The sequence below is a fragment of the Coregonus clupeaformis genome, chromosome 21 (assembly GCF_020615455.1).
Source record: "Coregonus clupeaformis isolate EN_2021a chromosome 21, ASM2061545v1, whole genome shotgun sequence".
Classification (NCBI taxonomy): Eukaryota; Metazoa; Chordata; class Actinopteri; order Salmoniformes; family Salmonidae; genus Coregonus; species Coregonus clupeaformis.
This window is the reverse complement of record NC_059212.1, coordinates 28,000,936-28,016,930: the sequence shown is the minus strand read 5'-3', so window position 1 is coordinate 28,016,930 and position 15,995 is coordinate 28,000,936. Positions and strand designations below refer to the sequence as shown.

General features: G+C 44.7%; 1 protein-coding gene across 9 annotated transcripts in view; it reads right to left on the bottom strand.

Annotated features, from left to right (window-relative positions):
* Positions 1 to 15,995, bottom strand: part of LOC121535173 (disco-interacting protein 2 homolog C) — a 243,602-nt gene that overhangs the window by 13,059 nt on the left and 214,548 nt on the right. For 8 of the 9 annotated variants that reach the window (XM_045206282.1, XM_045206286.1, XM_045206287.1 and 5 more), the window contains 11 exons: positions 13,202 to 13,341; positions 11,710 to 11,846; positions 11,155 to 11,363; positions 10,711 to 10,825; positions 9,989 to 10,190; positions 9,269 to 9,378; positions 3,221 to 3,301; positions 2,805 to 2,928; positions 2,174 to 2,295; positions 1,742 to 1,853; positions 1,419 to 1,528 (listed from right to left, as the gene is read on the bottom strand). In XM_045206282.1, coding sequence (XP_045062217.1) covers positions 1,419 to 1,528; positions 1,742 to 1,853; positions 2,174 to 2,295; positions 2,805 to 2,928; positions 3,221 to 3,301; positions 9,269 to 9,378; positions 9,989 to 10,190; positions 10,711 to 10,825; positions 11,155 to 11,363; positions 11,710 to 11,846; positions 13,202 to 13,341 — 1,462 coding nt within the window. The remainder of the gene's footprint in view (positions 1 to 1,418; positions 1,529 to 1,741; positions 1,854 to 2,173; positions 2,296 to 2,804; positions 2,929 to 3,220; positions 3,302 to 9,268; positions 9,379 to 9,988; positions 10,191 to 10,710; positions 10,826 to 11,154; positions 11,364 to 11,709; positions 11,847 to 13,201; positions 13,342 to 15,995) is intronic. The other variant, XM_045206283.1, reaches the window with a different exon arrangement.

The window sequence follows — 15,995 nt, the reverse complement described above, 5'->3', positions numbered from 1 at the left end:
ACACGGGAGGGATGACAAGAACAAACGCATACAGATTAGGAATATCGTTTTAACACTCTACTTGGCTATAGCCTGGTCCCAGATCTGTTTGCAAAACTCCATTGCAAAATATGACAACAAGTGACAAGGAGTTGGCATGGTGGCACAAACAGACTGGCACTCAGGCTAACTTCGCTACATCACAAAACCAACAAATACAGTCTATATACAGTTGGTATCATTTCTACCAGGGTAGCCCTTTACTAAACAATATACAAATGACGTACAACTGAACTGTGTACCACAGTCATTCATTCTGAACTTTATCAATGTATGGTATTCAAGCCAAAAGCTTTGTTTTGAGTTTCAATTGAACTGCATCAGAATTAGGAAATGCACTGCAAAAAACTATTCATGCAAATATTCTCATGAGCTGCTAGTACGAGTACCACTTCCTGAATCCTTAACGAATGAATAAATTAAATCGTAGAACAATGACTCAACACGGCTGAATATATAGTGGGATAACGCTTTCACGACTTGGTGTGTCTGTGTGTGTCCCCTCTCCTGTTGATATAAGTGGTTATTGTCCCATTGAAAAACAGTAATCCACGCAATCCTATCTGCATCCAAAATGATACTCTAATGATACTCTATACAGTGCAGTATTTGTGACCAGGGCACATAGGGCTCTGGTCAAAAGCAGTGCACTATGTAGGGAATAGGGTGCCATTTGGGACGCATTAGCAGGAGCAGACAGGATTTTGTTATGGAGCAAATTCAGGGTTTTGTTATGGTAATCAGTATACAGCATGAGAGACAATTATTTAACACAGCTGAACATCCCAACATCCCAAAGAGGGCATTTTGTTTTAGTAAACTACAGAAAAGAGCCCCACACACCACAACAACTTTCCCCCACCACCACCTAAATCGACCCCATTCTTCAATGTGTTTACAGCTAGAGGGAGAACAGAATGGACTATCGCCTCTAGGTGAAGGTAGAAAATCCACTTAGCCTCGTCCAATGAGGAACTGATAGCAAAATTGCTTCCCTTATAGACCAGTGAAAAGACTAATCTTTACAAGTTGCTTTTCACTGGATTTCCTACTGAGCTTCGTCGGTCAGACAAAGGTTTCTACATGGCCAGATGAACTGTGAACAAGGCGTGTCCTAGTATGGGGTTGGATCTGTGGCGCCAGGGAGAATAGGCCTTCTGAGTGAGCACTGTACTGTGACAGATTCAGCTAGTCATCCACAGCAGAGGGGGGCTGGGATCAATAACCGCTTTCATGTTTTTCAAATGTCACTACTATCTTTTCACTCAGACGATCACTTCAAAGTGCGTCATACAGCTGGTTTCTGTTTCACTTAATATGCTTTTAGAGATATCAGCCTCCCTGATAGGAGAAACACATTCTGGTTAGAAGTTGTTTACCTTCACTCCTGCTAGCATCCCTGTGGTGGACACACTGAAGTCCAGGTAGGCCAGTGTGTCTGGATTGGAGGGCTTGTACAAAATTGGAGGTTTCTTCTTTGGCAGATCATCTAAAGGACAGAGAGAAAGGACAAGACCACTGTTATCACAAATACATTCTTAAGTAGAGGATAAATTACATTCCTGACATTCTCATTTGTCTTGATTGGTCGTAAGATCTCTGCATTGGTGTCTGTTGTAAAGAAGTCCCGACCCTCAGGCTAAAGTGGGTAATGGAGTCTGACTGAGGTGACTGGTGCAGCGTGGGTAATGTAGTCTCTTACCTGTGTCCAGGACAGGAGGCCAGGTCCTGACGTCCACTGCTGCTGACGCCTCCTTCGACCTTAGCAATTTACAGATCCCCGCTGTGGTCATCATACACGCCGAGCGGCTCACCTGGACACACACACACACACACACACACACACACGTTAGGAAAAACACACACACGTTGAGACACACACACATTGAGACACACCTGTTGAGACACGCAAATACAAGTTCGGATACACAGACACGTTTAGACACACACGCACGCATCCACAAACACACGTTGTAAAATGCTCCAGAAAGACAAGGCCTACTCTGTCGCCTTAGAGGATCCAGCTCTCTTTAATATCACCTCTTATGCATCTACGTCTACATTTTCTCAGATGAAAGGTCAGTTGTGATGCGATGACGACTTGATACATGGAGGATGTCAACGAGGCACTTACCTCCACGATCATCTTCACTGTGGGCAGAGTGGTGGCTATGTTCTGGGGGTGCGGAGGTCGCACAGTGATTGGCACGCAGCCCGCATACAGGCACCCGTAGAATGCTGCGATCAGGTCAATCCCTGCATGAAGGTCAAACAGAGAGAGAGAGAGGATATTAGTTCTGGTCCGTCAGTCCATGAGTCCCTGTGCCAAATCGGAACCAGCCTCCAGACAGACAGAAAGACACTGCACCCTCAGGACAAGGTGAAGTATTGAGCTGGCTGTCCTAGAGAAAGTTAATTGAATGGCTCTCTCAGGCAATCTCCCTTGTCAGGATTTTGTCCTGCTTGACTGAGTCTTTTCATTATGGACCTATGGCTTCACTTGAACGCTTGAATTTCTCTGGCTCCCAAATACTAATAGAGTTCCAAATTAGAATTCTACTTTTTAAATCTTGGAACACCCAGTGCCTTCTCTGTGTGTGCCCTTAAAGATCAGTACATAGTGCAATGTGGCTTTGGCCCTGGTTTGGAAGCATAGAGAGATTCTAGATTGATAAATGATAACTGACTGCTAAATAACACATGACTGCTGGTGATAAACCCAGTGAGAGATGTGATGGTAGGTCAGCCACAGCCAGCAGACCTACCAGGGGGGTAGACGAGCGCAACGTGATCCCCGTCCTGCAGGTGTCCTCGCTCCGCCAGCATGGTAGCAATCTTCTCTGCTCTCTTATGCAACTGGACACATGTCAGAGAGCTGGCTATTGTCCCCTGTGGTCACACACACACGAAGACACAGGCACACACACAAACACACGAGAGAGAGTGAAAGAGAGACGAGAGAAGAGAGAGCGAGAGAGAAAAAGAGAGGGCAAGAAAATTATGATTTACAGTTTAAAGTTTCAATAGGTCTTTGATAGGCCTACTTCAAATAAAATCCTGATGGGTCTCAATAAAAAGCTAAAACAATGCCAACTATTTCAGCAGCTACTGCTATCTGTACAACACATTAGGAGTCAGATGTGAACAATGACAATACAGCCTTTAGCCAGGCCTCACTCACCCTGCAGTTGAGCAGTGTGTAAAGCACATGGTCCGGAGTGGTCTGGGCCCTCCATTGTAACACTTCGGAGAGGAAGAGGAACTAAAATATACAAAAGAAGGGAAAATCAAATAAGCCTCTGGCTGGATCACACCCTCCGAGAGGAGAGGAGAGGCCATTCTGTCTCTGTTTTCAAATCAGACAGGAGGTGTGTGTCACAAATGGCACCATATTCTCCATGTAGATGCACTACTTTTGACAAGGGCATACATAGGGTTCTGGTCAAAATAAGTGCACTATATAGGGAATAGGGTGCCATTTCAGACATCGCCTATGAGAGAGAGGTACAGTAATGAAATCCCTGAGTAGCAGTGGCTAAAACATGTCTGCCATATCACAAAACTTGTTAGCGTATTTTAGAGAAGCTGTTACATTTTTACATTTACATTTTAGTCATTTATCCAGAGCAACTTACAGTTAGTGCATTCATCTTAAGATAGCTAGGTAGGACAACCACATATCACAGTCATAGTAAGTAAATGTTTCTTCAATAAAGTAGCTACACTATACATACAAAAGTATGTGGACACCTCTTCAAATTAGTGAATTAGGCTATTTCAGCCACACCCGTTGCTGAGAGGTGTATAACATCGAGCACACAGTAATGCAATCTCCATAGACAAACATTGGCAGTAGAATGGCCTTACTGAAGAGCTCAGGGACTTTCAACGTGGCACTGTCATAGGATGCCACCTTTCCAACAAGTCAGTTCGTCAAATTTCTGCCCTGCTAGAGCTGCCCCGGTCAACTGTAAGTCCTGTTATTGTGAAGTGGAAACATCTAGGAGAAACAACGGCTCAGCCGCGAAGTGGTAGGCCACACAACCTCACAGAACGGGACCGCAGAGTGCTGAAGCCAAAAAAAAATTGTCTGTCCTCGGTTGCAACACTCACTACTAAGTTCCAAACTGCCTCTGGAAGCAACGTCAGCACAACAACTGTTAGGAGCTTCATGAAATGGGTTTCCATGGCCAAGCAGCCACACACAAGCCTAAGATCACCATGCACAATGCTAAGAGTCGGCTGGAGTGGTGTAAAGCTCGCCGCCATTGGACTCTGGAGCAGTGGAACGCGTTCTCTGGAGTGATGAATCCCGCTTCACCATCTGGCAGTCCAATGGACGAATCTGGGTTTGGCGGGTGCCAGGAGAACGCTACCTGCCCAAATGCATAGTGCAAACTATAAAGTTTGGTGGAGGAGGAATAATGGTCTGGGGCTGTTTTTCATGGTGCGGGCTTGGCCCCTTAGTTCCAGTGAAGGGAAATATTAACGCTACAGCATACAATGACATTCTAGATGATTCAGTGCTTCCAACTTTGTGGCAACAGTTTGGAGAAGGTCCTTTCCTGTTTCAGCATGACAATGCCCCCGTGCACAAAGCGAGGTCCATACAGAAATGGTTTGTCGAGATCGGTGTGGAAGAACTTGACTGGCCTGCACAGAGCCCTGACCTCAGCCCCAATGAACACCTTTGGGATGAATTGGAACGCCGACTGCGAGTCAGGCCTAATCGGCCAACTTCAGTGCCCGACCTCACTAATGCTCGTGGCTGAATGGAAGCAAGTCCCCGCAGCAATGTTCCAACATCTAGTGGAAAGCCTTCCCAGAATAATATAATAATAATATGCCATTTAGCAGACGCTTTTATCCAAAGCGACTTACAGTCATGTGCGCATAAATTTTTACGTATGGGTGGTCCCAGGGATCGAACCCACTACCCTGGCGTTACAAGCGCCATGCTCTACCAATTGAGCTACAGAGGACCAGAGTGGAGGCTGTTATAGCAACAAAGGGGGGGACCAACTCCATATTAATGCCCATGATTTTGGAATGAGATGTTCGACGAGCAGGTGTCCACATACTTTTGGTCATGTAGTGTACCAGCTGGTCAAGTCAGAGCTTCATATTAGAAGGTGACATGCTGAGTTCTTAATCAAATATATCATTATTTTAGCACAATGACCTGCTCTCATAACATTTCAAAATGAAATACTGAGGGCACTGGTTCAGTTGCTGAGAGAGAGCGAGAGAGAGAGAGGGAGATGAGCTCCATATCGGTGGTGCAGATAGAAAAGAGTGAGAAATAAGAGAAGGGGCCAAGCGTGTCTCAGCTTATGAATTTTTCAAGGTTTCAGTCGTGGGGGCAGTGGAGGAGTAAAGAGTGGAGTGTAATTCATGCCTTTTGGAGGTTGGTTCTGTTATAGGCGCAGAGCATGAAAGTTAGGGGTCTGTAGTGTAATATTGCCTGTCTTCAGGCCTGCTCTTATAGTGATGAATTAGAGATTCAGTATGCACTGTTTTAATCCACCGGGTCCAACTGCTACAGATACTAAGTTATGTTCTCTGTGATCTTCTACGCTGCTCTGAATGCTAGATGTGTGTTCCAAAATGGCACCCTATGACCTTTATAGTGCACTACTTTTGTAATGCATTATATAGGGAATAGAGTGCCATTTGGGACTTACACCATTACTTACTTCGCTGCTCTGAACACCCCAGGAAAATCCACCCACCACCAACCGCCACTTTAGCCTGTCTAGTTTTTGAAAAATGCTGTGAAAATTACAGCTGCTGAAAGTGCTTAGTTTTACACTAAGGCTCTTGCCATTAAGTAGGGACAGATGTTGTCCTGTTGAAACACAGTCATTTGATATTTCCTGTCTAATTCCATAGGAAGCCCTGTTTCCAACAGACACACAGAACATACTATTCCCTGTGAAGCCATGGCTGTTTCCCAAATGGGACCCTATTCCCTGTGTAGGGCACTGCTTTTGACCAGGGCCCATGGGGGGTTTGGTCAAAAGTAGTGCACTACATAGGGAATAGGGTGCCATTTGGGACACACACCAAGTCAGGGGCTGCCTAAAACTAAGTGACTCCTTCCTTCTCTCTGCACTCAAACAAACATTAAGACAGGAACTTAGTCGAGTTTGCCAACGCCACTACAACATTGGCAAAATATAAACACCGTTTCCTGATGAAAACATCATTCAGCCACTTGCCATAAGCCCTGTGGATAATTCAGTAAAACCAATGTATTCTGTTTCCTTTCTGTTCACAGGAAACCGTCCCACTACCGTAGATTAGGCTAGATCAGTGGGAGAGAGGCCCAGGCTATGTCCCAAAAGGCACCATATTCCCTATATAGTGCACTACTTTTGACCAGAGCCCTATGGGCCTTGGTCAAAAGTAGTGCACTACATAGGGAATAGGGTGCCATTTGGGATGCAAGCCCAGTATTGTCAGAGCTGTGACAGCCAGTAGAGAGACCGGCAGATATGAATGACAGAGGTCTGTATTGAACGGTGATGGCCCACCCTCTCCTCTGAGACTCCCCCAGAGTGCTCTAGTAAAGCCTGTGCCTGCCTGGTCAGTACAGAGCAGCACAAAGACCCATTGTCTTTAAATCAGCCCAGCCAGTCAGTGTCTGTCTGTGACTCAGATTCCAGGGCTGGATTAAAATCAGCACAGAGAAGAGAGAGCTTCATCTGTTTGTTAAGCATCTGTGATTCCAGAGCTTGTGTAGAAGAGATTTAGCTGAAAAGTATCAGTTGTCATTATCAAAGTGGATATCAGTCTTTACTGTTATGTGACCAACTAGGTGGTGAGTGGTGTACATTTCAGCAACAGTAACATGAACTTAAACACAAGTATTAGTTATGCTAGAAAGAAAAATATCAAACCAGTGTTGCATAAATTTTTAAACATGCTAGAGCAGCAACCATTTCCTGACGCAAATTCATTGATTGGGTTAGACATGGCAAGATAATCGAGCACAGGTTTAAAATCACAACATTGACTATTAAGGAAATAGAGCTACGAAGAATCAGAAAAACCCATTCACACAGAGGGCCTGATTTTCAGATGAATGAGCATGGAGACAGCCAGACCATTTCGGTGCGTTAAGGTGATAATGAGAGGGAAGCAAAGCAGCAGTGATTATTATGGTCTGGTTGGCATGCTGAACAGAACAAAGGAGCAGAGGAAGGGATACAGACTGATGGTTGCTAGGGGGATTAAATCAAATGGAAAAGAACATGAAGAGTCTGAGTCAGAGGAATCCAAACCACACCACAAACAATGTTTGCGTTCCAAATGACACCCTATTCCCTATATAGAGCCCTACTTTTAACCAAAGCACTACGGGCCCTGGTCAAAAGTAGTGCACTATATAGGGAATAGGGTGCCATTTGAAATTCAGCCAATGTGTCCTGTCTTCCAGAGGGAAAGTAAAACAGAAGAAATCTGACTGTGTGTTGTGTTGTTGCTGTCGTCTGCCTTGTCACTTTACATTAGAGGTCGTACTGCCCAAGCGGCTGCCTAACAGGGTGATTGATGAGATTCTTCAGCATGAGAGAAAGGGGAAATCAATTCTGTCTCCGCTACGCTACGGCTACGCTCACCGTTGCTCAGTGCCACAAGCCAGGCACCACACATTCCTTTCTTAATAATTACTTTCCACACCTCTGCCACTGTAAAAGGAAAATAAAGTGCTATCAAATCTAGAATCAGTCAAATCACATACACCCCCTCTGATATTACACCTCTGTACTGACAGGGGCTTCGTCCCAAATGGCACCCTATTCCCTATGTAGTGCACTACTTTAGACCAGAGCCCTATGGGCCCTGGTCAAAAGTAGTGCACTGTAGGGAATAGGGTGCCATTTGCCAGGGTAGTCCTAAAGCCCTGAGGGAGATGTACAGTTTGATATTTCAAGGAAAAGCTAATCAAACCAAACTAACCAAGACTACAATCCTTCATCAACACAACAATCCTTCCCCAACACTACAATCCTTCCCCAACACTACAATCCTTCCCCAACACTACAATCCTTCCCCAACACTCAGTATACCAACCAGTATGATCTGCTATCCATTACCCAGATATGAAGTAAGGGCTTAGAGAAGCCAACACTACATCAATCTGTTAGTTTGACTGGTTTAAGCTTCCTACTTAATATAAAGAAAATGTTGATGAAGGGATAGTTCCAACGCTCAGTGGAAACAGAGAGGAAGCAATGGAGACAGGGAAACCTGAGACCTAGTGTCAATACCTAGAGCTACGCTGGGTAGGCACTCTACAGTCCCTACTTCAGTCTAGCGCGAACACACCGCACTGTGTCCCAATGGATCCCTATTCCCTATATTAGTGCACTACTTTTAACCAGGGTCAATAGGGAATACATAGGGAAATAGTGCACTACATAGGGAAAAATCCATTTGGGACGCAGTCCACGGTACAGTTACAAACCCTATTATTAGGTATCTCTGAGACAGAGAGCCTCTTAGACGTCTGTCTATGAACTGGAAAATACCATTGAAATGTCTTACTGTGCATACTAAATATTCTAATGTTGTCTCAACGATGCTTTTAAAAGCTTTGTTCCATTTAGTTCTGTAACAACAACAGTCTACCGATCCCAGGATATTTTTAGCGTTGACACTTGAGTCAAAATCAGAGTAGATCTCTAACAATACATCTAACTGGACCACGGGGCGGTGGTCTTTTTTTTCTGTATTGTGCAAGGCATGATAGCAGAATTGTATATGGTCTGCTCCATCCATATAAATACTTAGATATATGATAGAGATGTAGAATACTATAAAAACAGAGGATGTTGGATAAATAATTCAGATGACTTGGGGAGACTATAGATGAACAATGGCTGAACTACAGTACAACTATAGTGTCAGGTATGAGGGGATCAAATGATGGTAGACGGTCAACTTAAACATGAAGAGTGTGCCATATTCAACTGATTCACGCTACATCACAAATGGCACGCTATTCTCTATATAGTGCACTAGGGCCCATAAGGCTCTGGTCAAAAGTAGTGCACTATGTATGGAATAGGGTGGCATTTGGTGCACTATGTATGGAATAGGGTGGCATTTGGGACACAGCTAATATTCAGCTGGAGGCCCACAGTCCATGGTTTAATGAGCATGCTGATGTAGGTGAGGGTGTTGATGAAAACCAAGCCCTCAGACAGCAGCACAGCACACACACCTTCCTTGCCTGATCATTGTCTTCCATCTGGCCCAGGTCCCTGCCGCTAGCCTGGGCAATCCTCTTCCCCGACACCAGGTTCCCCACCATCACAGAGGCAGGCCCAATCTCTGTGGACAGAGAGATATAGATGAGACAACGCACATACAGAGTGACACACTGATACAAACATGTGGAGTCTATATCCCTGGCTGTGATCTACAGTGATATATACTAGCTCACATTGTGTGTGCAGTGAATTCTCCCTAATTCCCAGAGATTTACAGTGACAGGGTGGGCTGAGATTGACCTTGTGTTCAGAGGCGAAGGCAACCGAATGGATGGGTCAATTGACTGGATGGATTCTACTCTGACATAGCGCCTTTCAGACAAAATGGCCAGTGAAACCTGTGTTGTAAATCTATCTAGGGGGAACACAGTCCTAGAACTAATGGAGAGGTGACCGTTGCGCTATGGGATGGGATGTGTTGGATCAGACGGGACATGTTACAATAGTCACCGGACCAGATTACAAAACAATCCCTGTACAGTCCTGAATCGGCATAATCTTAGTTCTACACCTCATCCAACAGAATCAAGACATATGAAGAAGATTAATTAAATGGCCGTAGATATCTCAATCACCATGTAAACTAAGGATTTCAGTTAAACAAATGAACTATCAATCCCCCAGGCAGACCCACTCAGGATGGTGTCCTATGGTGTAACATAGTGTCTGACCCGGTTGTTTCTGCCGGGGCTTGGGCAGGTTGGTGACACAGGTATGGGGACACATGAGGACGTTGCAGGGGTGCAGGGAGCCCTCCAGGAACAGCTGCTTGGTCTCTGACAGGTGGATGCCCCCCAGAGGGGTTTTAGGAAGTGTGTTGGAGGGGACCAGGGCCAGACAGTACACCCCCACCTGGTGGATCCCATCTATGGCCTGTATGGGGAGGGAAGGGTACAGGGATTAGGGTGATGTGTGTCCCAAAGGACTCTGGTCAAAAGTAGTGCACTATTATACTGCATTAGATATGGCTACAGTAGTAAAGACATGCCATATTGCCTGTACGTGGAGGAACACTGATTCTCACTGTTTGAGATATGTTAGGTATGGATGGCTAAGGAGCAAATCCTAACTTCCAATTAAGTCAAATTCTCACCTGGTCTCCTATTGACATCAATGCATGACTAAGTGAACGTTTGACTTAAGTGGAATATGGCTACAGTCGTAAAGACACCAAGGCCATGTGTAATCGGATAAAGAGGAAGAGAACATTTTATCTTATTTGTTTTGACTGCAATCACACAGCTGGAAACAGCTTTAACAGTGAAACCACAGTCTCTTCAGTTATGGATAGTAGCCCAGAGAGCTGGGTTATTACAGTACAGGGCTCAGTCTACTGGTGTGTATACTGTGTGTGTGTGTGTGTGTGTGTGTGTGTGTGCGCGTGCGTGTGCACCTGCAGCACTCTGCTCATCCACTGAAAGCTGTCCTCCTCTGTAGAGTCAGGTCTCTGCTCTGCCACCACCACGATCCTCTCATCATGTAACACAGAGATGGAGAACACTGCTATCCTGGAGAACAGAGAGATGGCAGACCAACCATAGTATTACATATAGAATGAGACCAATACTGTTTGCATTAGCACACAGCTATCCTGGAGCACATAGAAACAGGAGACCAATACTGTTACCAACACTGCATAAACACAGACACAATCAATCAGCTACGATCACCATAATTTCTTCATTAAGTCATCATTTCTTATTTAAGTAGTGTCAGGAGCTTTTCCAGTCCACATGACTTGACCAAGAAATATAGCCTTTAAATAGGGCCCAGAGGTTTTCCTGGTAAGTTCACATGAAGAAAAACTCCTATCCACAACTGATGGATTAGCAGCCACCTCCCCCTGTAGACAAACTTCATGGGCTCCACAGCCAGGGCTGTAGCCACGATGTCGTCAGCATTGTGCCTCCTTCCCCCCACCACCATGAGGCCGTCCATCTTGCCAGCGATGAAGCACAGTCCCCCAGGACCCACGAAGCCCAGCAAGCCTGTCCTGGTGAAGGGGTACTCACTGATGGGAGCCCCAACACTGTTCATGGGGAACACCTAGAGTACAGACACACACCTTTGTTTATCACTCTCCTAACAACCTGCAATACACACACAAGCATCACATGCAATCCCTGAAATTCAGGTAGAGAAAGTGATGATTAAATTAGCCCAATGGATAAATAAAACAAATGAATGAATAAACGCATCACATTAGGGTGCAATTCCATTAAATTACTCTCTCTCCACTAATGGATTGAATAGAGCACTTGAGGAATGTGGAATATGTTTTTAAAACTATTGAACAACAGCAGTTGTTAAAGCCAATCCCCAGGCGTCCTAACCGTCCCTAGCCAGGACCCAGGGGTAGCTCAGCACATAACACCACGCTGTTAGGCCTTACCTCAAAGGTGTTCTTGGTCATGCCTGAGAGACCGTAGTACGACGTTCCCGTGGCGATAGAACACACACACAGCTCCCCGATCTCATCTGTTTTGCATAACTGCGGAACCCCATCTGGTTTCACTACACACATGAGAGCTGCAAGAAAACAAAAAGAGGAGGAGAGTGGAGGGAAAAAAAGAGGGAGAGACATTGAGGCCAAGGGTTTATTAGTCAACAGCAGCAAGCGAGAGAGAGCGGGGTTTAGAGCAGTGAAGCCTGGCCCAGCTACCTCCCTGGTCCTGATTAAGCCAAGTGCACTTCATTATATAGTCACTGCATTACTCTGCAGCATATAGCTGAGGGGGAAAACTGAGGGTGCACTCTTCTGGTCTGTGTCCCAAATGGCACCATATTCCCTATTTAGTGCACTACTTTTGACCAGTACCCGTAGGGCTCTGGTCAAAAGTAGTGCGTGCACTATATAAGGAACAGGATTCCATTTGGGACGCATCCCTGGTGTGGTCAGAGGTGGAGGACAATAAAAAGGTGTTGGGTCCTCAGGACCCAGGATCAACACACTCCCAGGAAGCCCCTAACAGAGAGCAGGTGAGGAAATGAGGTTAGGGTGACCCTTATCTGGTGCTGGAAGGAGACAGGTTAAGGGATAGGGAGGTGGTATGGAAGCCCACGGCCCTGGGTCACGGCTGCAGGGCCTTTGTGTGGGTGTAAAGGTCCTTTATGGACTCTGTATCAGGCAGCCAGGCACTCATCTTGGCACCACATGCTGGGGAGGTTGGGGCCCTCTGGACTCTAGAAACACATCACACAACCCCCACTTCTACCTCGGTCTTGCTGCATCCCAAACACCTTATATAATTCCCATAGTGCTCTGGTCAAAAGTAGGGCACTATGTAGGGAATAGGGTGCCATTTGAGTTACCCTCTCCAACCCTCCCACTGAGCCAAATCACAAAAACACACTCCTTAGTAAAGTAGGTTGAACTCTCCGTTGAGGAATGCTCCGATTACGCTTTTTATATTTTTATTTCAGGGTCAATATAACTTCTTTATGCGTGTTCGTGTTGGTCAGTTATGAGGCGTCGGTGAGTAATGCCAGGATTTCACATGGAAAAAAGATTCCACTCTCATTATCATATGACGTTATCTGGATAATGAACAACTTCTGCTTCATCTCAAAATATGGATATCAAAGCAATCTTTTTTGGATAATTCAGTCATACATCAAGTAATGTGTGTGTGTCTGGTAAATGATGTTTGTTATGCTGCTTTCTATCCTTGTTAGGGGCATAAAGCAGACATAAAGCTGTGTTTGTAGTAGGGTTACACAATCTCCAGTAACCTTTTCCAAATTCCCAGGTGTTCCAGAAATACCAGTTGCAGGTTACCTGACTTCCTTCTTATTCCATTCTGATGCCGGGAATCTTCCAACCAGGATTTCTGGAAACCTGGAAATTTTGGGAAAGTTACTGGAATTGCAACCCTAGTGTTTACCTCCTGGCATGACGGTGCCGACGTCTTGCAAGGTGAGAACAGACAGCTTCTCCTCAGAGTCCACCCGGATGACCCCGTGACTCAGACCCGGCATGGACAGCACTCCTCTTCCTGGGGGCTGGTTACTGTCATCTGTGGGCCTATTAACAACACGATTACTTTATTGTCCATTTACTTCATGACCAACATAATAAATGCATATCCCATTCACCCCAGTAGACATGCACATAGAATACATACACTACCAGTCAAAAGTTTGGACACACCTACTCATTCTAGGTTTATTTTTTACATTGTAGAATAATAGTGAAGACATCAAAACTATGAAATAACACATATGGAATCATGTAGTAACCTTGATGACAGCTTTGCACACTCTTGGCATTCTCTCAACCAGCTTCATGAGGTAGTCACCTGGAATGCATTTCAATTAACAGGTGTGCTTTCTTAAAAAGTTAATTTGTGGAATTAATGCGTTTGAGCCAATCAGTTGTGTTGTGACAAGGTAGGGGGGTATATAGAAGATAGCCCTATTGGTAAAATACCAAGTCCATATTATGGCAAGAACAGCTCAAATAAGCAAAGAGAAACGATAGTCCATCATTACTTTAAGACGAAGGGTCAGTCAATACGGAACATTTCAAGAATTTTGAAAGTTTCTTCAAGTGCAGTTGCAAAAATCATCAAGCGCTATGATGAAACTGGCTCTCATGAGGACCGCCACAGGAATGGAAGACCCAGAGTTACCTCTGCTGCAGAGGATAAGTTCATTAGAGTTACCAGCCTCAGAAATTGCAGCCCAAATAAATGCTTCACAGAGTTCAAGTAACAGACACATCTCAACATCAACTGTTCAGAGGGGACTGTGTGAATCAGGCCTTCATGGTCGAATTGCTGCAAAGAAACCACCCACTAAAGGACACCAATAAGAAGAAGAGACCTGCTTGGGCCAAGAAACACGAGCAATGGACATTAGACCGGTGGAAATGTGTCCTTTGGTCTGGAGTCCAAATTGGAGATTTTTGGTTCCAACCGCTGTGTCTTTGTGAGACGCGGTGTGGGTGAACGGATGATCTCTGCATGTGTAGTTCCCACCGTAAAGCATGGAGGAGGAGGTGTTATGGTGTGGGGATGCTTTGCTGGTGACACTGTCAGTGATTTATTTAGAATTCAAGGCACACTTAACCAGCATTGCTACCACAGCATTCTGCAGCGATACGCCATCCCATCTGGTTTGGGCTTAGTGGGACTGTCATTTGTTTTTCAACAGGACAATGACCCAACACACCTCCAGGCTGTGTAAGGGCTACTTTACCAAGAAGGAGAGTGATGGAGTGCTGCATCAGATGACCTGGCCTCCACAATCCCCCAACCTCAACCCAATTCAGATGGTTTGGGATGAGTCGGACCACAGAGTGAAGGAAAAGCAGCCAACAAGTGCTCAGCATATGTGGGAACTCCTTCAAGACTGTTGGAAAAGCATTCCAGGTGAAGCTGGTTGAGAGAATGCCAAGAGTGTGCAAAGCTGTCATAAAGGCAAAGGGTGGCTATTTGAAGAATCTCAAATCTAAAATATATTTTGATATGTTTAACACTTTTTTGGTTACTACATGATTCCATATGAGTTATTTCATAGTTTTGATGTCTTCACTATTATTCTACAATGTAGAAAATAGCAAAAAGAAAGAAAATCCCTTTCATGAGTAGGTGTGTCCAAACTTTTGGCTGGTACTGTACATACAGTGCCTTGCAAAAGTATTCATCCCCCTTGGCGTTTTTCCTATTTTGTTGCATTACAACCTTTGGATTTCATATAATGGACATATACAAAATAGTCCAAATTGGTGAAGTGAAATGAAAAAAATAACTTGTTTCAAAAAATTAAGAAAGATATAGGCTACAACATCAATTATTTGTCACTATTTTGAATTGTTATGTATTATGCACTGTCCATACAACTACCCTAGGGGATTAACTTTAAGTCTAGGGTCTAGAAGGTCATTTTTGTCAGGGGGTTGAGGGTTGCATGCAAGTAATAGAAAGTAACACTGAAAGTGCAGGCTAGTGTTTTGTTTGGGCTGCATGCCTTAGGGGTTGGAACATTAAAGGGAGGTACAGGATGGGTGAGGGGTGACATCAGCAGCAAACACACACACACACACACACCACCTGGGGGTGTGGAGTTAGAAAGCCAACAACAGAGGTAGGTAAGACAAAACACACAGAGGTACAGTGCCTTGCAAAAGTATTCATCCCCCTTGGCGTTTTTCCTATTTTGTTGCATTACAACCTGTAATTTAAATTGATTTTTATTTGGATTTTATGTAATGGACATACACAAAATAGTCCAAATTGGTGAAGTGAAAAAAAATTAGAATGGAAAAGTGGTGCGTGCATATGTATTCACCCCCTTTGCTATGAAGCCCCTAAATAAGATCTGGTGCAACCAATTACCTTCAGAAGTCACAGAATTAGTTAAATAAAGTCAACCTGTGTGCAATCTAAGTGTCACATGATCTCAGTATATATACACCTGTTCTGAAAGGCCCCAGTCTGCAACACCACTAAGCAAGGGGCACCAACAAGCAAGCGGCACCATGAAGACCAAGGAGCTCTCCAAACAGGTCAGGGACAAAGTTGTGGAGAAGTACAGATCAGGGTTGGGTTATAATGATCATCCCATGGAGCACCATTAAATCCATTATTAAAAAATGGAAAGAATATGGCACCACAACAAACCTGCCAAGAGAGGGCCACCCACCAAAACTCTCAGACCAGGCAAGGAGGGCATTAA